Here is a 26085-nt window from a genome sequence, read left to right as displayed (position 1 = left end):
TTTAAATGACCTTTAACTGCTTCTAACCACTTTTTCCGTGGTCTTCCTCTTTTCATTTTACCCCCGCCTCCTCCAAAAAGCATCTATGTTACACAACGTTTCTATGGCATTCGAGTGATGTGACCTAACCACCTGATTCTCTGTGCTTTGACTTTTTGTACAATTAGGGGTTTTCCATACATCTCCATTCTTCTTCTTCTTCGCGTGCTATATGAGAATTATCCGACCGTGGTGATCACCACTGCGAAGGCTTCTCGATCTTCTGCAATATGGAATAATTGTCCTGCATTTGATATCTGAGTCCATTCACGAATGTTTTTTAACCAAGAAACTTGTTTGTTTACTACACCTCTACGGCCCTCTATTTTGCCTTTAAGCTGTAATATTTTATATCGACTTCCCCTTACTATGTGTCCCAGATAAGACATTTTAACGTTTAACAGTCTTTAGTAGTTCTCTATCTTTGTTGACTCTCCTTAGTACTTCTTCGTTAGTTTTCCTTGCTGTCCAAGGTATCTTCAGCATTCGTCTATGAACCCACATTTAAAATGCTTCAATTTTGTTCATCATACTGCACTATACAAAAGTACGGACCAAACATAGCACTTAACCATTCTTTGTCTTAGTTCTAAACTGAGATGATTATTGCAAAGAAATGACTTCATTTTCATAAAAGTAGTTTTAGTCATGGCTATTCTACGTTTTATTTCTATGTCTGGATCTAGGTGGTCCGTTATCACAGTTCCCAAATATGTCGTTGTGTGAACTTTCTCAACTTGAACTCCGTTTAATTAAAGCTTTGCATCGGGATGTGGGTCACGACTAAACACTAAAAATTTGGTTTTGTTTGAGTTTATTTTAATGACCATTTCCTCTCCTACCTCGTGAATACGATCAAGCAGAATTTGGAGATCTTCAATATTATCTGATAGAATTACTGTATCGTCTGCATATCTAATCACATTAAGTAGTTCCCCGTTGATTTTTATTCCATATGGTTGTCTCTCAAGTGCCTTTTTAAATAACTGGTCCGAGTAAACATTGAACAATGTTGGCGACAAAATGCAACCTTGTCTGACTCCCCGTTGTATGAAGATTTCATCGGTGTAGTTATCTCCAATTTTTACTATAGCAGTTTGATTCCAGTACACATTTTTAATGACACGAATTCCTATATTCCATTCCATTCCTATATTTTTCAGTGTTTGCATTATTTTACATGCTGTACTTTATCGAATGCCTTTTCGAAGTCCACGAAACATGCAAATACATCTTTTCTTTGGTCACGGCATTTTTGTAATAGGATGTTAAGCCCAAAAAGTGCCTCCCTGGTTCCCATAGCATTTCTAAAACCAAATTAGCATTTATAGCATTTCAAAAACCAAATTAGGTATCTTCGAGATCTTCTTCGCATTTGCGTCTAATCCTGTTGTGAAGTATTCCTAGGAAAATTTTAAGAGTGTGGCTCATTAGACTAATTAATCGATATTCTAAACATTTTCTTCCATTGTGTTTTTTATGTATTGCGACAAAGATGGATTTGAGCCAATCTGTGGGAATCACTCCGGTGTTATATATTGAATTAAAAAGTCTTACTACTACTTTTATGTTATCATCCTTTATTAGATTCAGCATTGTGTATCATCTGGACCACAAGCTTTTCTAATTTTAGCATTATTTCTGGGCCGTAAGTACAGTTTTGGTAGAATTCAGCAATATTATTCCTGTCATCTTTAAACAACTTTGATATATACAGATGCCCTTATTTCGTGCTCAGTTACCTAAGTATCTGTTAACTCCTCCACTTTTAAAGAGTCTATTTCTACTATTTCATTTCCTAGTTGTTTTGTTTCTTGCAATGCTAGCACATCTAATTCATATTTTCCCACGATATTTGTTAAGTTTTTTAGTGCTCCTACTTTGTATGTACTTCTGACGTGCCACGTCCCTATTTTCACCTCACTTTCTCTTTCATTTCCAATCTCCTTAAATGTTTGTTCCCCATTTATGTCATCCACGTATCTTTTCTCAGTTTCTAAAGGCGGACTTGCTTTTCCTTTGAGGGTCATATTTTTATTATATCTATGTTTTCTTTCCATTGGTTTTCCCTTCCGTTTTTTGTTTTTCCAGAATCATTTGTCGCTAGTCCGTTTATCATAGCCGTGTCCATTTTCCTTAATCCGACAGCGTGTTTAAAAACTATTAGTTTTTTCTTTACGCTTGTCTTTGCCAGGTTCGCATAATTTATTATGTTGTTCATCCCATATCCATGCTTTATAATTTACGATCAGTTTCTTTTACCCGATTTTAACATTATTTCCCTTATTTCTTTATTCTTTCACCATTTTCGCTATTTCTTTTTGTACAGTCTTTTCTTTTTCTGTAAGATCATTATTAATAAAAACACGGAGCGATTAGCGACTTTACATTAACAATACCAAGCATTTCAGAATATTTTCTTGCATAGTTCTTCTATTGTAAATTTAAAGTCGTTTTGTGTATACCCTACCACATATGTTTTAGTTCAAAAGGCATGGGTTTTAAGAAAATGTATTTTACCTTTTCGAGCTACTTTTGTTCCCTAAGTTCTTAAAAGACGTGTTTCCGTTGTTTATGACATTGGTCCACAATTATCTGCAGTTGCGTACAATACGTGCGACCGTTAGTCTATTCTGTAATATTAATTTATCATTTTTCATGTTTTTCATTTTATCATTTTTTGAAATCAAAGCCTCAGAATTAGAACGAAGCAAAAACACAATAATTAAGACTGCTATCGGGGCAAATAACAAAAATGCCGAATTGGCGTCTTACCAATGATGGCATATTGAGCTGATAGCTTGAGTGCCCTTAACGAGCTGAACTTAAGTCTACAAAGAAAAGATAACATTTTCCAAGTTGAAGACAAAATAGAAACTATGATGAAAAAGCTTGACCTTTCGACTAATCGTACAATTAAAAAAAAACTATAATCATTTTCCTACACGAGCGTTTTTGGAAACCTCTGGTGGGGAAATGTTGAGAAAAGCAAGTAGAAGCATGTTATTAAACACCTCCGAGGTTTGCAGTCTTCTTTTCTCTTTTTTTCTTTTTTCCCCCTTCTTTTCCCTTTCAACGCAGATGTTTCAGTTATCATCGGCTTGACAGCCATACAGGAAAATCAATTAATTATAATTTGTGATTTAGCTTGAAAACGTCATTTTAAAGAATCTTCCTTATCAAGTTTTTGGGTGAATATAGAAACAGTTTATAAAGAAATATCAAAGAAGCACTAAAACATTTACTGATTTTCTGATCCACATATCTCTGTGAAAGGGGATTTTCTGCTCTTGTATAGGTATCTCAAAAACAAATACAGGAACAAACTATAATTGGAATTCGATTTGAGATTGCAACTTGTAACAAAATACTGGGTTGTGTAGGAGGAGAGAGGTATAAGAAGAGTGGTCTATATATATGGGATAAAATTGATAGAAGTAAAATAGATAACAATTAAGTAAAGAAGTATGAAAAAAAATATTGAACGGAATGTGGCTAGGCTAGCAATGTAGGCAAGAGAATGACCACTAGAAACTCAAGGATGGATACGGCCAGTTTGCATGCCTTTTAAAGACAGTAAATCAGGAAAATATGTATGATGGATAGAAAAGAAGATAAGAAAAATAAATAGATATAATGAAAATTAACAAAGAAAACAAATTGAGGGCGCCAGAAGAGGGATACTACTCTAAAAAGAGTAACGGTCACTCTTCCAGGTATCGTATACTGCTAATATTAATTAAAGTTGATGTAATAAACAAAAATGCTGTAAATGTAAAAAGGTAGGGAAATATTAATAAAAAAATTATATGCAAAACAAATTCAACTTTATTAAATATAACTTCTTAGATTTTGACAATCTCTAAGTTACCAAAAAGTATATGAAAATTTCACAATATAATATTTTAAAAAAAGAATGTTGAAAACAACTGTAATAAAAAGTTGAAAACTACACAGAATAACTCTGATATAGAGTGTACAACCTACATCTAGGTTAAAACAACCTTAAACAAAATAATGCTAACGTTGGAAGAACGTATAGCCAAGTAAATATATCAAACTTACCTACAATATGACCAACAATATTGTTAAACACCTCTAAATTCAAATATAATAAATAAGTAATATATATAAATGGGAACAAGCCAAATTAAACAATTGAAACGGTATATTATCCTGAAGGGATAATAACCGGAGTTAATAACGCAAGATGAAATATAAAAAATTAGTTAAGTAGACAAATAATGAAATAATTAAAGTTAATAATGAAATAATTAAAGTTAATAAAGAAATAAATGGTTAATACAAAAAACAATGGAAGATAATCTCTGGGTAGAATTTGAGCTCAAACTTACCGATACCTTACACCAAGGGGAGTTATATTAATTAATATATATATATATATATATATATATATATATATATATATATATATATATATATATTATAAAAAAAAACCTATAACTGGTGAAACAAGATATATATATAGTTCTGAAGTAAAAACCAACTGTCCTCCTAGGTGAAACAGTTGTCTGGAAGGATACTCCCGAATAGCTTCGGTGTCCCAGCGAAGTCCTCCTTGAGGTCCGAAATTAGCACGGAGCTGGTGCTAATTGGCTTAGTTCGATGATGACTGTCCTGCCCTACCTCTAGGTGCAGGCTGGAGAAAAAATGAGGGTGGAGTAGATAATACTCCCTGTGGCTTGTCCCAATGACCCTGATTCTAATAGAGTTGAAGTGGTACTCTCCCTCGGATGTTCTGAGGGAAATTTATAATTCCATGGTAGGTGGCTGAAAACAATTCCCCGTTACTTCTAATCTCAACATTGATAAAAAGAAATCAAAGAAGAAGTGAGGAAAGTTTCTTTCAGCATAAGAAACCGGAGCAAAAAGATAATTATAGTCGATAAAAAAACCCATCCAATCGGATGTAGCGTGACCTTGCTTTACATAGATTAAAAATATAATGGCCTTGAACAAAATACTATATTAAAATATGAAATAATGAATCTGAATAATAGGATATAGATAAAATACTCTAATGTTTATAATATAAAAAATTATTATTTACCAGATAGCTAATCAATTCCGTGCTAGAAATCTCACTTCACCTCCCGAGTTTGCGAAAACACCGTCAATTAAATCGTTATGGTATACTTAGAATATTTAACTTCTTGAAGTGAAGGAAATTCTATGCAATAATTGGATTTTCTTTCGCTAACTGCCACCTGTGTGTACCACTTCAAACTCTAGATCAAAAGTGAAAAGTAATTCCTAGTTTGTTAACCAAGTTAACCTAAAGCCAGTTTCCACTCCCCCCTAATCTCCTGTCATCTCTCTGGTCTGCAATGGTACCAAATTAGAACAGAGTGACAACTTAAATTATTAACAATACACACTTAATGGGCAAATGAACACTTAAAGTTAGGCAACCCATACTACATCTCTGAAATTATTTTCATATAAATTGTTTATTATTTAAATACAAATTGTAATAAAAGTAACGACTGTTACAAACTATGTAAAAACAAACCAAATATAAGAAATTTAGTAGCCAAAAGGCACCTTCACATTAATGCAATATTTTTTATTTTTATAAAAATGTTTTTTTTTTCAGTACTTAAATAAATGATTCTAAATTTATTCCTGTGCTCTTTATTAAGAAGGTCCTTAAAATTGTGGTTGATTTTCTAGGGGTTCGCGGACTGAAAAAGGTTAAGAAGCGCTGGACTAGACGATGGTCACTTGATAATGCAAAATTCCAAAAGTGACCTACAAAGAACCGTGTACAAACTACATCCAGTGTATAAGGCCTTAAACACATGTTTAAAACATGACTTGCTTGAAATGAATTCCTCTATCGATTTCTGTTTTTTTTTGGGTTTAAAAATGTTCACTTCAGAGAAGTGGTGGTATTCACTTCCATGGTAAAGGCAAGTTATAGGTATATAACTTTTGTTCGTTGACACATTTTCCTATTTACCAAATTTCACGTCGATCGATACGCTACTTTAGAATTCTGGACGAAAACTGCGAAAGACTGGACTAACTGCGAAACTGCGATCTGAAAAATCTTTTGTGTGCATACACCCTATTATTATTTCGTTTTTTATTATCCACGAAACAATAGCTGCAACGTGATATCTCATATCGATTTATATAAAAAAAATTAAAAATTCAATCTCGCAAAACTAGTAATCGTAATATGTAATTGACCTTTCAATAAAATGTTACCTTCTTATTTCATCAATGTCGATTTCTCTTCGGAGTCATGTATACAGTAAATATTTCAAGGTGACCATTTGAGACGTGCCGTCAGCTGTTTTTTCCAAATAAATATAAATACTTATGTCTAACGATGGTTTTGTTTTTCAAGGTTATGGTCACACTTTGCAAAATGTCGCAATTATTGTTTATCAATTCGGTGTTCTGTGCAACTTTAGTCATTGTTATAGATTTATATAAAAAAAAAACAACTACGTCAAAGAAATTTGTACAGATACACATATTTTCTAAGTTTCGCTACATAAAATAAAAATTCGAATGAAAAGACGTATACAGGGTGATCCCAGTGTTAGCAACCCTAGAGAATGGAATGATTGGGCCAGGCCGTAAATTTATAGTAAATTTGAAGAAAAAAAAATTAATCAATCAATAGATTTTTGAAAATTGACTCCTCTTTTGATCAATTAAAAACGTGATCTTCTATCAACTATAACTATCTTCTCTATCTTCAGTTCTAATCCTAATACACGTGTTTCCATATAAATATTAAATTCAAATATACTATTAATTCATTTTGGGTTTTACCAGTACACAAATAATGTTAACACAGAATATCACGTATATAGTTCACAATCGAGATTATTACGTACTCACAGCAGACAAAGAAGATAATGAGGTAGAAGAATTTTATGCAGGAATAACGAACATCACAAAATCCCTCAAGAAATACCACATCAACATTATACTAGGCGACTTTTTTTTGAACCTATTCTCTATCCTTCCATTGTTGGATGTAGGTCTCCCCCAGTTCTCTCCATCTTTCCCTATCTTGAGATGTTTTCTGCCTTGTGGGACCTCCTTGTTTCCTGATGTCATCATTTCACCTCATCTGTGGTCTGCCTCTTGATCTCTTTGCATTGTATGGACGCCACTTTCCGATGGCATTGTTCCATCGTCCGTCTTGGAGAAGTTCATTGTGTCCAGCCCATTTCCATTTCAGTTTTGCTGCTTGTTCTATCGCGTCTACTCTGCTACTCTAAAATGTAAAAATCGGTAAAAAAAAGAGTAGCTGATATCACTGGAGGATACGGATTAGCCACACGCAATGAAAGGGGTGATCGTCTGATATAATTTTGCCAAGAAGAAGAATCTATACAGTTGTACCTCAATATACGAGTGCCCTGATATACGAGTGTTTTGGGATATGAGAAGCCGAGCGAGCGATATTTCGCTGTGAGATGAGAGCAAGATTTATGATCCGAGGAATCGAACACTACAATTCTCTCACCTAAGACTGGTCCTTACGACCTCAGCTATGTGCTTGTTTCACTCGTTTTCGAAACATTTTTGATAAGTTAGGTTCGCGTGTTTTGTACAGTCATTTACAAAACATTTTTATATTTATTTTTATATCCATGGGTCCGAAGAAGAAGATTATGTCTATTGAATAATTTCTATGCTCCGGACCTCTTTCCGTGAGAAGATCGAGAAACTACTGATGGTATGGGTGATAGATTAGCAGCTTTAAGCAGGAGCCTTAACATAAAGCATCATTAGTGAGAAGGCACAGGCGATTTGCTGAAGCACATCCCACACACTTCCACAACTGATTTGACAATTTGGGAAAAATCTTGCATTCACTCGGTCGTCAGACATGGTGAGGCAGCAAGTTCGGATGTGAAGACAGCTAAGGTTTACGGTTTACATCAAAACGTTTTCCGAACTGATAGAAGCTAAGGGATACATCCCTCAGCAAATCTTCAACTGTGACGAGAACGTACTTTTCTGGAAAAGGATGCCGAATAGGACTTACATAACGGCAGAGTAGAAGACGATGCCAGGTCATAAACCCATGAAGGATAGATCAACTCTAGCACTTTGCGCCAATGCGAGTGGCAATTGCAAATCTGCGACTGCACTGCAGGCGACTGCATGCGATTGGCGACTGCAGGGTGCAGTCGCCAATCGCATTGGCGCAAAGTGCTAGAGTTGATCTATCCTTCATGGATTTATGACTTGCATCTTCTTGATTTTAAAAGAAAATCTGCAAGTTATGTGGAGGACAAGGGTTTGGCCCTTCTGTTAAAAAATATATACAGGAAAACAACCTACTCATGCAAGCCCTTCTCGTCCTCGACAATGCGCACCCACCAAATCTCGAAGATGATTTACTCGAAGAGTTCAAGTTTATAAGGTTCTCTACCTACCATTCAACACCACTTCTATCCTGCACTCCATGGATCAGCAGGTGATTTCTAATTTTAAAAAGTTGTACACCAAGCACGTTTTTGGCGTTGCTTTGAGGTGACGGAGAACACAAACCTTACCCTTCAAGAGTTCTGGAAGGACCACTTTAACATTGTGATATGTCTAAGAATTATTGATCAGGCCTGGCTGGCTGTTACAACGAGGACCTTAACCTCTGTATAGAAGAAGCTGTAGCTGAAATGGCTTTCGAAGAATTGGAACCTGAAGTGTCAGTGGTAAAGGAAAATCGATAGGTCTGGAGGTGGATGAGAGATATGTGAGCGAACTCGTCGAGGAACAGTCTCAGGAGCTGATAACCGATAACTTACACGATCTACATTCGCAGTAGCATACGGTGGTTCAACGAAAAATTGGTTGTGAAGTGGAGCCAGAGAGAGAGAGAGGAGATTATTTCTACAAGAGATATAAAGGAGATCTTGGGAATGTGGCAGAAAGTTGTAGAGTTCCTAGATAAAAATCGCCCCGAAAAAGTTGCAATTCGTCGTGCATCTGAGTTGTTCAATGAACCATACCTAACTCATTTCCGCGATATCCTGAAAGGAGGGAAGAAAAAACCTCCTTGGACAATTTTTTTAAACGATCTGCAGGTGAAAATAAGCAAATTATGACGAAAAAAGCGAAGACAGGGACGAAAACTGAGGTGGTGTTTTGGGAGCTGGAACCGATTAACGGCATTTCAATTAATTTCAATGGAGAAAATTGCTTTGAGATACGAGCAAGGTTAAGGAACGAATTAAACTCGTAATTTGAGGTATCGCTGTACATGGAAATCACCTTAAGACAATAATCAAAAGATTTTAAAGCATCAAATTGATTTGATGGCTGTAGATTAGATTAGATTATGTGAGGTCGTTAAGGCCATGCGGCCTCACCGCACTTCGACCTATAGAGATCTTTTGTGCATACCTTAATCTAGTTAAACTCTAGAATGCCAATACTTCTGATGAAGTTGATTAGCTTCCTAGGTGACTTGTTTCCTATGTCAGAGGACGCCAGACTGACCTCTCCTAGGAATTTTAGTCTTTTGCAGAACAGTGCTACGCAGTTGCATAGTATATGTTCTGCCGTTTCTTTTTCATTGTGACAGAAACGACAGTTCTCACTATCTGATTTGCCCATCTTCTTGAGATGATATCTCAGAGGGCAGTGACCAGTGAGAAGGCCAGTGACCATTTTGATATCTTTTTTACTCATTTCGAGAAGGCGGTTTGTTGCAGTAGGCGACACTTTTATGGGCCTTTTTGCTTGCCGTTGTCCTGGTGTGTTAGACCAATATGATCTTAGTTGATTGAGTTCCCAGGTACGGAGTTCCTCTCTGATGTGGCTTTTCGATAGTCCACAGAAGGGTTCCGGACCCTGGAATGGGGTATTAGCTCCTTCTTTTGCGAGGCTGTCAGCTTCCTCATTTCCTGCAATTCCCTTGTGACCTGGCACCCACATCACAGTTACATTGTTGTGTTCCGCCAGCTTCTTGAGAGATTGTTTACAGTCCCAAACCAACTTCGACTCGCATGTAAATGACTTTAGAGCCTTTAAGGCGGCTTGGCTGTCTGATAAAATAAGGACTTTTGCCCTACGGGTGTCTCGGTTGAGACATTCTTGGGCACTTATGTCTATAGCATGTATTTCTGCCTGGAAGATAGTTGGGGCGTTTCCAAGAGATTTAGATAGCCTGAAATTGGGCCCAGTAACTCCAACTCCTGCCCTTTCATCTATCTTAGATCCATCCGTATACCATACGAGTGAACCTTCTTCCACTTTTGGTTCAATTTCTTCACCCATTTGGTGGTTTTTTATGACCACTTCAAAGGGTGTTTCAAAGTCGAATTTGACTGGTATAGCATCTGTCGGCATGTCCTTAGAATCCAATGGAATTTCTTCTAAGATTTTCAGGTGGCCAACTAGATCTCCAGGTTTCATTATTTGTGTCTGTCGCAGTTTTAAGGCGGTAGTTACTGCCTCCCTCCTTATGCAGAACTGCAAGGGAGGAAGGTTCAGCATCGCCTCTAGAGCTGCAGTGGGACATGTTGACATTGTCCCTGTGATTCCCAGACAAGCTAGCCGCTGCACTTTTTGAAGCTTGGCGTTAGCTCTTGTTTGTTGTGTTTTTGGCTACCATACGAATGATGCGTATGTGACCATGGGCCTAATTATTGTTTTATATGACCAGAGAGTCATTTTCGGTTGTAGGCCCCAAGTCTTTCCAAACGTCTTGCGGCAGGTCCAACTTGCCACCAAAGCTCTGGATAAAATGTTTTCAATATGACTATTCCAGGTGAGTTTTTGATCTAGGGTTACCCCCAGATATTTTACTTCCTTGGAATAGTCTAATGTGATGCCATTCATAGTTGGAGCCTGTAAATTGTATTTACGTCTCCTTGTGAAAGGTATCAAAGTCGTTTTACTGGGGTTGACTTTTAAGCCCTCTTTCGAGCGTGAGACTAGATATAGTCTGGTCATGCTTGCCTCTAATTGTAACAACTAGGTCATCTGCGTAACCTTGGGTTATAAAACCAGAATCATGCAACTTAGTGAGAAGGTCATCCACAACCAAAGACCACAGCAGAGGCGATAATACTTCCCCTTGAGGGCACCCCTTTACCGCTGTCACAGTCACAGATTCTCCTCCAATACCAGCAGTGATGATTCTCGTTTTTAGCATTGACTGAATCCATTGTATTAGTGAGACTTCAATGCTCCTCTTTACTAGTACTCTTTTTATGGATTCAAAAGAGATATTATCGAATGCTCCCTCTATGTCAATGAAAGCGCAAAGAGCTATTTCTTTTGCCACTATTGTCTTTTCAATTCTTTCGACTAGCGAATTCAGAGCATTTATAGTGGATTTGCCAGTCTGGTAGGCAAACTGATGTTTGTGAAGTGGTTTCCTCGCTAATGTTTCGCTTCTTATGTAGTAATCTACTGATGGCTGTAATTAATCATATATTTAAATCAAGTATCCAGATTGCAAAAACCTACCCAGGTATGGACGTAGGATCAGACCACAATCCAGTCGTTATCAATCTCAGATAAAAACTAAAAACAATACGCTGAAACAAACCAAAGAAGTGTAATATTGAAATACTTCGAAACTAAGCTAAAATAGAAAAAATAGGAACCGAACGTAATGAAGACCTGAAAAAAAAAAAATCATAACAGCAAACGAAGAATAGAAAATATATGGCAAACAAAAAAGAGTAGAGTAAAAAAATATAGAGTCCCTCTGACTAGGGAAACAGATAGTAACGTGTAAAATGTTGCAAAAATTGAACGTTTAGATAAAAAAATAATGATCAGGTGTAAAATTAGACACGGTAAATTTTGCTTTGTAGTTATTACAACACAAAACTTCACGTTGCGTGACGTAGCGCTGTATTTTTTTGATAACGTATTGTAATTATCGTTGTGACTAAAAACTAATTGCTATATTAAAAAAGTAATAAAATTTTCGTAATATTATTAAACTTATAACTAATTTGAATGTCTACTAATGATATGCCATTAGTTTATCTGTTGTAAGTCTCCCACATTCCGTCATAAAGCCGGTTGCTAAATACCTGAAATCTCATAAACAATATACAATAAAACTGTGTTGATATCTTTCAAATTATATCCAATAGACCCGAGTGTTATACTTTTTTGAAATTAGCTCATTTTGATCGATCTAAAAATGTAATAAAATACAGGGTGTTACATTTAAAAAAGAGCCGATGACGTCATCACTGTAATGTATCGACGTGTTTTAGATTTTTTTAAAAAGGCTTTTTCGAAGGAAATATCGAATTTATTCCATATTTTACGGACACACTGTATACCAAATCTGTGGTATTATGATGATCTGTCATTTTTGAAGGACAACGAAACCACACGTTTTAGTGTATCAAATTTAGAGAATTACGATGATTCTTATTATGGTAATGACTAATGACAATATTGCTTAGTATACCTCCTCCGTTTAAAAACTAAAGGCTTTAATTTTTTTACTTTATTTTATTCAAAATTGTAAGCGGACAAATACACTTTTTCAAGAAATTAACGCACCATCTTAACAATGGATCATTTTTGATGGCTCGAATTTCCTAAACCTGTTGTCCGATTTAAGTGATTATTTTAATATGTTTATAGCCTTATTATTTAACAATATTACTGTAGTAATATTGGTGCTAGACAGGTAAATTGTCATTGTATACCGGGTGTACCACTCAAATTATGATTTTTTCTCAAAGTTCGCGTGACCCTGTGGAATATTTTAGCATTTATAAAATCCTATATAAATAAATAAAGTATTTATAAAAAACCCAACTATAGCCTCATGTTTTCCTAACATTCTGTTTTTTGATTCATTCGCTTATGTTGGATAATAAAAAAGTTGGGTACTTTAACAACTAGTCTTGTTTTTCGTCAATACATGTTGTTTTTAAATAAGTATGGCAAACTGTAAGAGGTAATTCTGCATTAAAAAATAATGACAGTTTGCTTTATAAACATATGTCCGTAAATGCTTCGTTTCCGAGATAGGGGGTGTTGAAATTTTTCTTACAAAAACACGAGTTATTTATTCATCATAATCACTGGCTCGACAACCCTTTTTGGGTCTTGGTCTGTTCCAGGATTCTTCTCCATTCTGATCTGTTTCGTGCTTTTTTTCTCCAGTTTTTTATTTTTAAGGTTGTTATATCATTTTCTATTTGTTCTAAGTATCTCAGCTTCGGTCTTCCTCTTGTTCTTTTTCCTACTGGCATCTGTTTGAATATTTTGTTTAGCATTTCGCCTTCTTCCATTCTTTCTACATGTCCTATCCAACGCAGCCGTCCTATTTTAATGAATGTTATAATATCCAGATCCTGGAATATTTTGTATAGTTCAGAGTTGTATCTTCTTCGCCATATTCCGTTTTCTTTTGTGCCCTTATATATGTGTTGCAAGATTTTTCTTTCGAAGGTGGCTAACAACGTTTCCTCTCTTTTAGTTAGTGTCCAGGTTTCTGAGCCGTATGTGAGTACCGGTCTTATTAGGGTTTTATATATTTGGCATTTTGTTTTTCTCGCGATGTTATCTGATCTTAGTTGCCTAATTAAGCCATGGTAACATTTATTTGCAATAAATATTTGCCTCTTCACTTCCTCCGTAACGTTATTATCAGATGTGACTAGGGATCCCAAGTATATAAAGATTTTTACCCCGTCTATGTTGTATTCTCCTATTGTTATATTTTGTGGCTGCCTTATTTCTGCGTTTTTTCTTACCTGCATATATTTTGTTTTGATCTGGTTGATTTTAAGACCACAATTTTGTGCAGCTCGTTCTATTTGGTTGTAATGCCTCTATCACTTCTCTTCTTGATCTTGCGATTATGTAAACATCATCTGCAAATGCTAGTATTTGCACGCTTTTATTAATGATTGTTCCTCGTGTATTGACTGTTGTGTCCCTCAGTATTTTCTCGAGTACGATGTTGAACAAGATGCATGATAGAGCGTCTCCCTGGCGTAGTCCCTTTTTCACATCTATTGTTTCCGTTAATTCATTTTGTATCCGGATTCTACTTTCTAGTTTTAGAGATTCTTTTATCAGTTCTATTAGTTGTGTTGGTATATTAAATTCTTTCATTGCTTTTATTAAGAATTCTCGGTTTATATTGTCATATGCGCTTTCAAAGTCTATGAAGAGATGATGTGTGTCGATGTTATATTCACTTGTTTTTTCGAGGATCTGTCGCAGAACAAATATCTGGTCTATTGTTGACTCTGTCTACAGAAGCCACTTTGGTATTTGCCCACTATTTTTTCAGCGTGTGGTCTAAGTCTTTCATAAATGACGTTGGACATTATTTTGTATGCTGCATTCAGCATCGTGATTCCACGGTCGTTTCCACATTCTAACTGATTTCCTTTTTTATGTAATGGTACAATAATACCGCTATTCCACTCCGCTGGTAGCTGTTTATTCGACCATATCTTTGTTATCAATTCATGTATTGTTTTTTGTAGTGCGTCTCCTCCTTACTTCAGTAACTCCGATGCTATTTGATCCGATCCCGGTGCTTTATTGTTCTTTAATTTGTCTACTGCTGCTCTAATCTCGGCTATTGTTGGTGGAGTCTTTTCTCTGTTGTCTGCTTGGTCTAATGGTATGTCAGGGTTCGTCTTTCTCCGATCTCCTTCAAACTTTTCCGTAAAATGTTCTGTCCATCTACTTAGTATCTCTTGCTGTTCTGTCAATATATTACCTTCCTTATCTCTACACATCGTTGTTCTCGGTTGGAAGTCTTTTCTGCTTTTGTTTAGTCTCTGATAAAATTTTCTTGTCTTTGTTGATTTACTTAGTTCTTGTAGTTCTTGAAGTTCTTTGTTCATAATATATTCTCTCTTTTTTCTTCGGTGAGTTTTCTTTTCTTCTTTGCGTAGTCGTTTATATTCTTCCTCTGCTTGTCGGGTTCTGTGCCCCTGTTGCATCAGTAAATATGCTCTGTTTTTTTTTGTCTGTTATGATCTGACATTCTTCGTCAAACCAGTCATTCGTTCTTGTTCTTCTTTCTCTACCTTCTATGCCTAGTACTTCTTTAGCTGCCTCTTTTATGATGTCTCTGCATTCTTCCCACTCCTTATTTAGGTTTTCATGTGTTATTCTGTTTTCTAGTTTGTTGTTTATCTTTTCTTTGTACTCTTTATTTTTGTTTGTTTCTTTGAGTCCTTCTACCTTGTATCGTTCATGTTTAGAGCCTCTTTCCTTTTTGATGTTTGAAATTCTAGCCCTTACCCTACTTTCGACCAGGTAGTGATCAGAATCCGCATTTGCACCTCTTCTGGTGCGGACGTTTATTATATTCGATTGGTGTCTCGAGTCTACAATGACATGATCTATCATATTTACTGTAAGTCCATCCGGGGATTTCCAGGTACCTTTGTGTATATCTTTGCGAGCGAAGTACGTGCTGGCAATCACCATGTTAAGTGATCTTGCTAGGTTTATTAACCTATTGCCATTGTCATTTGATGGCTCATGGAGACTGTGCCTACCTATTGTGGGTTGGAGTTGCTGTTCTTTTCCAACTTTGGCGTTTAGGTCTCCATAGATTATTTTTATATCATTTTTTGGGCATAACTGATATGCGGACTCTAATTCGTCATAAAACTCTTCTTTAATTTCCTCTTTTTCTTCTGTCGGGGCATGCGCATTAATTAGACTGTAGTTAAAGAAACGACCTTTAACTCTTAAAATGCACATTCTTTGACTAATGGCTCTGAAATCTCTTATAGTATGCTTTACTCTCTTGTTTACTATGAATCCTGTGCCCAAGACGTGATCTTTAGAATCGCAGCTGTAGAAAATCGTATGGCCTCTTTTTTCCATTACATTGTTTCCAACCCACCTCATTTCTTGTATGGCAGTTATGTCTATTTTGTATTATTTTGTATCTGTCTAGTTCACTTAGGAGATTTAGGAGAGCTCCCAATCTATATAAGGTTCGAATATTCCATGTCGCAACCCTCAAATCGTGTTCCTTTTTCTCTCACAGTCGTCGTCGTTTGATCAGTCCGGCTTTTCTTCCTTAAACATTCATAACTCATAGTTTTTCTAGGAAAAGGTAGTTAACCTTCAGCCCAACCCCCTATTCGTCGGAGGACCAAGACTCCCTTCTTCGTCAGCCCTGACCCCACCTTCCACTGGGGGTTGGTTATCCAATGTCCAGTGGGGTTGCTCAGGTTACCGGCGTGTACCGCCTTGGAGGTGAAGATAGGAATTGAGTCGGATAGGCTAAGTGATGCCAAGAGGATACGGCATCATGTATTGCCCCTCACTACCCCCTTTACACACCGAGTTATTTATTAATCGGTTAAAATAATTTAGACAACAAATGTTTTCTTTACCTTTAAATATTATTTCTTTAATACAGCATAAATTGTGTTACAGGTCTCTGGTATAATCTGACCCAAAGCTTGAGGTAAAATGATTACCGAAAATCTTCGTAACATCTGCCGGTAACGAGGAATCGTAAAGTCGCTCATGAGGTGTAATAGCTCTTCTTAATTGCGTATTTTGTTTAAAATAGTGCAATATGTTTCGTAAAACATTCTCAAATATTTAAACCAATCACAACGTTCCAATTTTAATTCCTTTAAAGTTTACATGAGAAAACTGTTTTCTCAATAACCATTTTTTCGCCCATTTTGTTCGTCGTTTACGTTTTTTGTTTGATTTTCTGATAAACGCCGCCGCTACTGCACACAAATAAATATTCGGACAAACTACTAAATAAAACTAAGCAAAACTGAAGTGAGTGTGTGTGTGCAACTCGTATTCGACATTTTTTTTCCAACAGACTTTGTCGTCGAACAAAACTGTCGAGCAACAATGCAATTTGTGGGCCGCTTAACTGGCATTTAAAATCGCCGGTCGCTTCAAGCGTTATTTCTGAGAGAACGGTTCACGCTACACAAAAAGGGTATTCATACATTTTTGTATGATTATTTATAAATCGATGCTTTCCCTTTTTCCCCTGCGAGGGTTGTTTTTAGGGGAAAGCCCGGGAAACTTATTGCACCTTTCCCAATCACAATATTGACATTCTCAGCAAAATTCAGTTTGTTCGTATGATTTTTAGAGGTCAAATCTCTGACGACTGGACTATGAAGCAAATACCGGATAAAAATAGGATCTGCACCGGTTCAAACATATTGAAAATATCATTGTTTATGAATCCGATGTAAATGTTTGTTATTGTTGCCAAGTACAAAATTTTTTATCCATTGTTTGCTGATGCATTAATTTCTTGCAACAATATATGTATGTTGTTAAAGTATAAATAAATTTGTTTTGTCAGGTAAAATATATCGTCTGTATATACATCCCTCGCAGTTTCATATTTCAAAATAGAATATTCATATCACGAAAAAAATTAACGGGATGTGACGTAGATTTCGAGTGGTAATAAAATGCAAGCCACGATTTCTATTGTAATTGCATATTTCCTTTTGTAAAATGATCATAGGGATGTGCGTTTAATGACTTCGATATGAAATTTATTTAATAACGTGTTTATTCACGTGCCAACTTGGCTAGATTCCTAAAGATTATATTCAGTGAATCCTACTTTTTCCTTTTTTCTCAATCGATAATTAATAATGTTACAGTTCGTATCACGTAATCCATAACTGTCCGTCTCAGAGACTGGTAAAAATTAATATATTTTTTATTAGCTCAAGTTACTTTTTTATTTATGTTATGATTAAAGATCTGATTACCAACATGGCGGTAGGGTCAAAATAGCACTTATACAGGGTGTTTCAAAAAAAGGTAACCCCGTCTCTAGGGTAGGTAAAAAACTGAAAAATAATTGGGTTTGCTTAGTAAAAAATTTTTGTAACGCCATCCGTTTTCAAGATACAGGGCGTTGAAGAAAAACAATTTTACGCATTTTTTACGATTTTTCCGAAACTACTGGCAACATTGTAATGAAATTTTATACCAATATGTTTTGGAAGCTGATACATCCCATGAATTTGTTTTTATATCTGATTCTCATAGAGGGCGCTAGTTACACGGATCGTACTAAGTATTAGTCAATATAACTTTTTTAAGAGTATAATTATTAATCAAAATTTCAAGTAAACTTAAACATCATTCAATTTTACACGAAAAAGGTACTCTTGGTAAAACTCGATACTGTTTACCGTTTTCGGAATATTTTGATTTGAAAATTATGAAGTAATAATTGATGCTGGTATAAAATAGTTAGTAATTAAACAAAACTCACAAGAAGAAAATTAAATTAATGACTAAGAACATAAAATAAAATTCAATTACAGTAAGTGTTCAAAATGCCCTCCGTTTTCGCGAATACACAAGTCTATTCTTTTTTCTAAAGATTCCATTAACCTTCTAAACGGTAGGGGATCAGCTATGATGTCATTAAATTGACTTTGAATTCTTTCTTCCAAGTCTTGGCGTGAATTTACCTCTGTAGCATAGACTTTTTCCTTAATATACGACCAAACTGCGTAGTCCAAGGGTTAAAATCGCATGACCGAGGAGGCCAATGAATCGGAGCTTCTGCACCTCTACCAATCCATTGATTCGGAAAATTATTACTCAACCAATTACGACACCTTCTATCAAAGTGTGGTGGAGCTCCATCGTGCATAAAAAATAAAGATCTTCGCTCGTTTAGCGTTAAATCTTCTAATATCTCGAAAAAGGAATTGTTTAAAAAATCAAGATACATATCACCATTTAAATTTCCAGGTAGAATATGATAACCTATTAATTTGTTACCTAAAGTTGCTGCCCAAACATTAACTTTAAATGAGTGTTGGTAATGTGATACCCACAAAACGAAACAAATGATTATCAGCAAGGAGAATATAAATGGGGCTCATCTATACATTAATGGGACGCAGATAGAGCGAGTAAAACAGTATTGCTACCTGGGAACTATTATAAACGAGCAGTGGAGCAATGTACAGGAAATAAAGTGCCGCGTAGGAAAGGCAAGAACGGTCTTTAACAAAATGAGCGCCATCTTCAAAAGTCACAACATATCCCTAGATACAAAAATGAGACATTTGAGATGCTATGTTTTCTCTGTGTTGTTGTACGGGGTGGAGGAATGGACGCTTACAGACACCACTATTAAAAAACTTGAAGCATTTGAGATGTGGCTTTATAGAAGAATGCTGAGAATATCATGGACAGCAAGGATCACGAACAAGGAAGTTCTAGAAAAAATGAAGAAGGAACCAGAGATTGTGTTTACGATCAAACGCATAAAATTGCAATATCTGGGACACGTTATGAGAAATCAGCACCGTTACTCCCTGCTGCAGTCTATATTGCAAGGTAAAGTCAAAGGTAAGCGAGGACCCGGTAGAAGGAGAATATCATGGCTGCGGAATTTAAGAACATGGTTTAAGAAAACCTCAACGGAGCTGTTTCGAGCCGCAGCGAGCAAGATCATGATTGCCAATATGATTTCCAACATCCGAAACGGATAGGAACCAGAAGAAGAAGAAGAATGTGATACCCTTTTGACTCGTTAATTCTCATCACACCAGTAGTGTGCATTATGGGAGTTAAACATACCTTGTCGCGTAAAGGTGGCCTCGTCCGTAAAAATAATGCATTTTAAAAAAATTGGATTGTGGACTGTCCTTTGTTGCAATGTTTCACAAAAATCCACTCGAACCGGTAGATCATCTGGCAAGAGCTCTTGGACTTGTCTGTAATGATAAGGATGTAATTGCTGTTCTTTCAGTATCCGCCAAGTACTTGAAGAAGAAGTATTTGTTTGTCTTGCTATATTCCTTACGCTAACTGTTAAATCTTGATCAAGTAAATTTAAAATATTATTTTCTTTATTAATTGTTTTTGTTGTTCTTGGTCTACCAGAATTTATTTTATTTGGTCTCACATTCCCAGTTTCTCGACAACGTCGTTCAACGGCTCTAATGTTTTTTTACTTGGTAAGTTTCTGCATAACGTATCACAGCTGCACTAGAACATCCTAAACATTCGCCTAAGGTTAATAACATGTCGGTGTATTTAACATTTGAGTACATTTTGATTTGATTTTACAAATAACAAGGTTTCAAAACTCTAATTATTGTTGATTTATCGTCATAACAATCAATACAGATTTTCATGGCACACTTGCAGAAAATAGAGGTATACCTATTAGAACTTTATCATTACTACCAGCATCAATTATTACTTCATAATTTTCAAATCAAAATATTCCGAAAACGGTACACAATATCGAGTTTTACCAAGAGTACCTTTTTCGTGTAAAATTGAATGATGTTTAAGTTTACTTGAAATTTTGAATAATAATTATACTCTTAAAAAAGTTATATTGACTAATACTTAGTACGATCCGCGTAACTAGCGCCCTCTATGAGAATCAGATATAAAAACAAATTCATGGGATGTAACAGCTTCCAAACATATTCGTATAAAATTTCATTACAATGTTGCCAGTAGTTTCGGCAAAATCGTAAAAAATGCGTAAATTTTTTTTTCTTCAACGCCCTGTATCTTGAAAACGGATGGCGTTACAAAAATTTTTTACTAAGCAAACCCCAATTATTTTTCAGTTTTTTACCTACCCTAGAGACGGGGTTACCTTTTTTGAAACACCCTGTATAAGAACAATTTCTCAATTTTTCTCAATTATTATACAATGAGTAATGCGATGTTAAAATACCGGCAAGTGTTTATCTTGAAAGGTGCTAGAATTTTTCTGTAAGAAGTTATGTCTCCTATCGGTATACCTGAAGTACAAAAATCTTTCCACAACTACAGAAGTTATTGTAAGTACTACAGGAAAATAAGCAAAAAAAGACCCTGTTCGAGACTGTGACAAATCCACGTATCTGAAAATTTTTTTGGGTATTATATTTCGGCATCTTTTTTAATTTTTAACAATCTAGTGTAATTTTACCATTTTTCCTGCTTACCATTAAAAAGCTTAATTTCTGAGGTAAAATAAAAAAACTATCTTTTAAAATATAAAAAATAGCGATTTCTAGAAGTTGTAAAATTAATTTGTCGCTTCCAAAACTGCAAAATAAGGCAAAATCGTTAAGTGTTTTTAACAATTGTAAAGAATCCACTTATTTATTAAATTAAAATTCTTAACTTATAAATTTGTGCTGCCTTTCAGTGCATAAGAGAAAATTATAGCACAAGATTATTTAATACGTACATAAATATTTTACTTTAAATAATAATATATCTTTAATAGTTTAATATTTTTTTTTGTTTCAGTTTTTCGTTAACTTTAATCGACACATTAGATACTCTTGCTATTTTTGGAGATCTCGAAGAATTCGAACACGCTGTCAAATTGATCATCAAAGATGTTAATTTTGATAACGACGTCGTTGTTTCAGTTTTTGAAACCAACATTAGAGTCGTTGGGTAAGTAAAACACATTTAAAATTTATGTAGATGTAGATAATACAAAAAATAAAAATCATCATCAATTTATTTATATATATATATATATATATATATATATATATATATATATATATATATATTCAGGGATTCTACAGTATTTACTGCCTTCCCTCGCTCAACCGTTTCCATCTCTCTCTGTTGTCCCATTCTCCATCGTTTAGGCCTCTCTTACTCATGGCGTCGTCTACTTCGTTTCTCCAGGATCTTCGGGGTCGTCCTCTTTTTCTCCTTCCTATGGAGCTCCATTCGGTTATTCTCTTTATCCATCTGCTGTCGCTAGTTCTTCTTAAATGTCCATACCACTTTAGTCTTTTTTGTTCTAAATATGTTAGTATGTCTGTTTCTATTGATGTTCTTTGCTTTATTTCGTCATTACTTCTATCCATTCTTGTTACTCTGCGGCATCTTAGTTATATATAGTTATAGTTCGGACTAATGTTTTATAAATCTGTGATTTTGTCTTCATATTTAGGTGTCCATTCCACCATACTGAGTTAAGTTGTCGGATTTTTGTTCTTGTTTGTCCTAATCTTAATGTCTTCCTCTGTTGTTGCCTTTTTCGTCATTATAAACCCCAAGTATTTGAATTTATCCTTTCCTTTGATTGTTACGTTGTCGTCAATCTGTAGATCTTCTGTTTTCTTCACTTGTAGATAGGTACTCTGTTTTCACGAGGTTAAAATCTAGGCCAGTCTTGGTATATTCTTCTTGTAGTTTCTTCATCATGTAACTGAGGTCTTCTTGGTCTTGTGCAATCACTACTTAATCGTCTGCAAAGCTTAGCGTATATAGGTATTCGTTTCGTACCGGTGCTCCCATGCCTTCGCATTTTCTTTTCCATATAGTCAAGGCTTTCTTTAAGTATATTTTGAATAGGGTTTGAGATGTAGAACAACCCTGCAGGAGCCCTTTTGTTGTGGTGGAGTCCCATTTTAATGGACACTTTATTTTCTTTATACAGAGCTTTTGTAGCTGGTATGAGTTCCGTCTGTATTTCTAATTTGTCCATTCAATCCCATAGTTCTGGCCTTGGTACCGAGTCCTTTCTCAGGACCTTCTTCTTCTTAAAGTTCCATCTCCTATCGGAGGTTGGATATCATAACGGCTATGGTCACTTTGTTGGCTGCTGCTCTGAAAAGTTGTAGTGAACTACAGTTAAACCATTCTCTAAGGTTCTTCAATGATTATAAGTAGAAATGATTACCCCAACGCAAAGATATATGTCTCTGGAGAAGAAATCGAACAAGTCAGGCAATTCAAATACTTGGGATGTTTGCTGAATGAGGGTTGGGACCCCGAGAATGAAATAAAGAGCAGAGTTGAACAAGCCAGAAATGCTTTTTTGAGGCTTCGTAAGTTTCTGACTGATCGCAAATTGGACTTCAACCTCCGATACAAGATGCTTAAGTGTTACGTGTGGCCTGTTCTTCTGTACGGAATGGAAGCATGGACGTTAAAGGCCAGTTCCATTAACAAACTTGAAGTGTTCGAAATGTGGTGCCTGCGTCGAATGCTCAGAATATCATGGACGGACAGGGTCAGAAATGAGGAAGTACTCAGAAGAGCGGGCTTACAGGATAGGGAACTTTTTAATTATGTAAAAAGTAAGAAGACTGCATACTTGGGGCACATTATACGAGGAGAACGATACACTTTTCAGCAACTGATACTAGAAGGGAAAATAGAGGGTAGGAGAGGTCTCGTAAAAAAATGTCATGGCTGCGCAATATTCGACAATGGACAGGAATCCACAGCTATGAAATGCTTCGCAATGCTGCTAAAAACAGAATTATTTAATCCAGAATATTTAACATCTCACCTGACAAGACGATGTACGGTGGACGCCTACGCAGAAATGCATGACACCTTAAGAAGAAGAAGAAGGTTCTTCAGCCAGGAGATGCGTCTTCTTCCTATGCTTCTTCTTCCTTGGATCCTTCCTTGCATAATAATTCTTAGCAGCTCATATTTTTCTCCTCTGGTTATGTGACCCAAATACTCTAGTTTTCTTCTTTTTATGCTGTTCATAATTTCTAACTCCTTATTTAGACGTCGTAGTACCTCAGCATTGGTAATCCTTTGAACCCACTGAATTTTTAATATTCTTCTGTAACACCCCATTTCGAACGCTTCTATTTTTCTTATGTGTTGTTTCTTCAATGTCCAAGCTTCCATTCCGTATAGTAAGATAGAAAATATGTAACATCTTAGAGCCCTCTATCTGAGATGCAACTGAAGGTCTCTGTTGGTAAGCATTGTCTTCATTTTCACAAATGCTTGCCTTGCCATTTCAATTCGGACTTTGATTTCTCTGCTTTGGTCATTTTTGTCATCAACCCAGGTTCCCAGATATTTATATGTCTCTACTTTTTCTACTTTCTCAGGTCCACAAATGCCAAATGTACACCTCTATTTTTTACTTTTTTCTTTCTCAACAGTTGTTCCAGTGTGTATATGTGGTCTATGCATGATCTTCCTGCCGTGAATCCTGCCTGATCCTCTCCCATTTTGCCTTTTATCGCCTGCTCTATCTTTTCTCGCAGTATCTTCCCATATAATCTTCCTATTGATGATATTACGTTTATTCCTCCGTAGTTTTCGCATCGTTTTATATCTCCTTTCTTAAATATAGATGTCATATATGCCTCCGTCCATTCCTTTGGGAGCTGTTCTCCATTTATGGCTTTCTGAAATATCCATTTTATCATCCGGTGTAATTTTTTTGAGCCGTACTTTATAAGTTCAGGTGAGATGCCTCCAGGTCCCGGTGCTTTTTTTATTTTTGATTGCCTTTATGGCCGTTCTCATTTCCGTATCTGTTATTTCTATTTCTTGTGGGAATCTGCTTCGTCTTCGCCTGTTTTCTTTTCCAATGAATTGTGGTCTTTGTTCTGTTAACAGTTCCTTGTAATAGTCCTTCCATTCTTTGTCCTGTATATTTCCCAATTTAATTTGTTCTTTTGAGTTTCAATCCTCTTAGTACTTTCCATGACTCCGAAATTCTTGTACCTCCTATGTATGTTTCAATATTTAAGCAGGTTCTTTCCCATTCTTCATTCTTTTGTTGTGTTATTTGTTTTTTCACTTCTCTATCTTTTTCTCTATATTCTTTATAAACTTCATCGTTGTTTGTAGTCAGCCATTTTCTGTATATTAGTTCCTTTTTTTCTTCAATTATTCTTTTTGTTGGTTCATTTATTTCATAATAGTACTGTTTATTTGTTATATGTTCTTTCTCTTCAGGGGCTTCTTTCTTCTATTGTCTATCTATATTTCTTCGATGTTGCCGTATCTGAATTCTATTAATTTTTTTTTAAATTAGTGCGAAGTTCCTTTGCACTAATTTTCTTTATCGATAAGTTTCTATTTGAAATCGTCAATACCGATCATCTTTACAGACATATCCTCTACAAGCATCTACCACCAATACTTCTGGGTATATTTTCTAATATTTCATAACGTTGAACCTTATGTAACCATCTTTATCTATGCTCTCTTATGTTGTCATCAATTAATGTCAACCCCAGACTTCTCCACATTCTTAATGTTAACCTTTTTAAATATCATCTTTTTTGTCACTCTACTCATCTATCTAAGAAGTCTCATTCCAGCCTCATGCGATATAACTTTTTAACTACCAAAGGTTCAATTTCACACATCATAGCTGGACTTGTGGCAGTTTTATATCATTTTTTTTATTCAGTTTCATTGGAAACAATTTTCATTTTAATGGATGATGTTAATAATTTGGGTAGGATTTTTAAGCTTTCTTCATTTATAAGTTTCAAGAAATCTTAAGCAAACTAGCCCTAATGTACACGAAATTTATCATGATCATCATCATCGATCATCTCTTTTAATACTAGTTGTTTTCCTGATACAAATCTCTCACAATTTTCAGAGACTCACTGGCGATTTCTTTTTTATCGAGAGTCCACCACTATCTTTTAAAGTTGGGTTCTTTATTTTTAGCGGATTACTGTCAGCACACATCCTGTCGGAATATTTGCAACAAAGAGATGGGATAATGCCTTGGTATAAAGGGGAACTCTTAAACATGGCCAAAGATGTTGGATACCGTTTGTTACCAGCTTTTAATACAACTACCGGAATTCCTCATTCTAGGGTAAGTAACAAATAATACCCGCAGATTATCTTACTTTAAATTTATATGTTCTGTGTTTATCTATGCCTCCTGTTGTTCTAATCTACTGTGAATAATAACTATACGTAATGAAATGAATTGCTGGAAAAGAACAGTTTAGTCTTGGAACTAAAATATAAAAGAATAATTCCAGGTCCAAGTATGTTCGCTTTGCAAGCCAACCCTCAGGTGTTTTGAACAATACAACGGCGAACTTTAGGACGTGAGTCTACAGATCCGTTATTAGAAATGGGGGATAATGAAGTCAGAAATAACAAAGAAAATGAATCCTACTAACTGAAATAAAATGGAAATTAGAACAAATAGTGTCATTATTATATCATGAGATGTGCCCAAAATTTCCGAAGCGATTTTTTATGTTACGTGATAATAACAATTTCCGATCCGCTTGGAAAAATTAAAAAAAAAATACATTTGAACTTAAGCTT

At 35.5% G+C, this 26085-nt stretch overlaps 1 protein-coding gene across 1 annotated transcript in view; it reads left to right on the top strand.

Annotated features, from left to right (window-relative positions):
• Edem2 (ER degradation enhancer, mannosidase alpha-like 2) overlaps positions 1–26085 on the top strand; it is a 59414-nt gene that overhangs the window by 21322 nt on the left and 12007 nt on the right. Inside the window, exons 3-4 of the mRNA XM_072542955.1 lie at positions 21298–21450; positions 25465–25618. Of these exons, the coding sequence (XP_072399056.1) occupies positions 21298–21450; positions 25465–25618 (307 nt within the window). The remainder of the gene's footprint in view (positions 1–21297; positions 21451–25464; positions 25619–26085) is intronic.

The sequence above is a fragment of the Diabrotica undecimpunctata genome, chromosome 9, assembly GCF_040954645.1.
Source record: "Diabrotica undecimpunctata isolate CICGRU chromosome 9, icDiaUnde3, whole genome shotgun sequence".
Lineage (NCBI taxonomy): Eukaryota > Metazoa > Arthropoda > Insecta > Coleoptera > Chrysomelidae > Diabrotica > Diabrotica undecimpunctata.
Note: the sequence above shows the minus strand (reverse complement) of the source record. Positions and strands in the feature narration are given on the sequence as shown.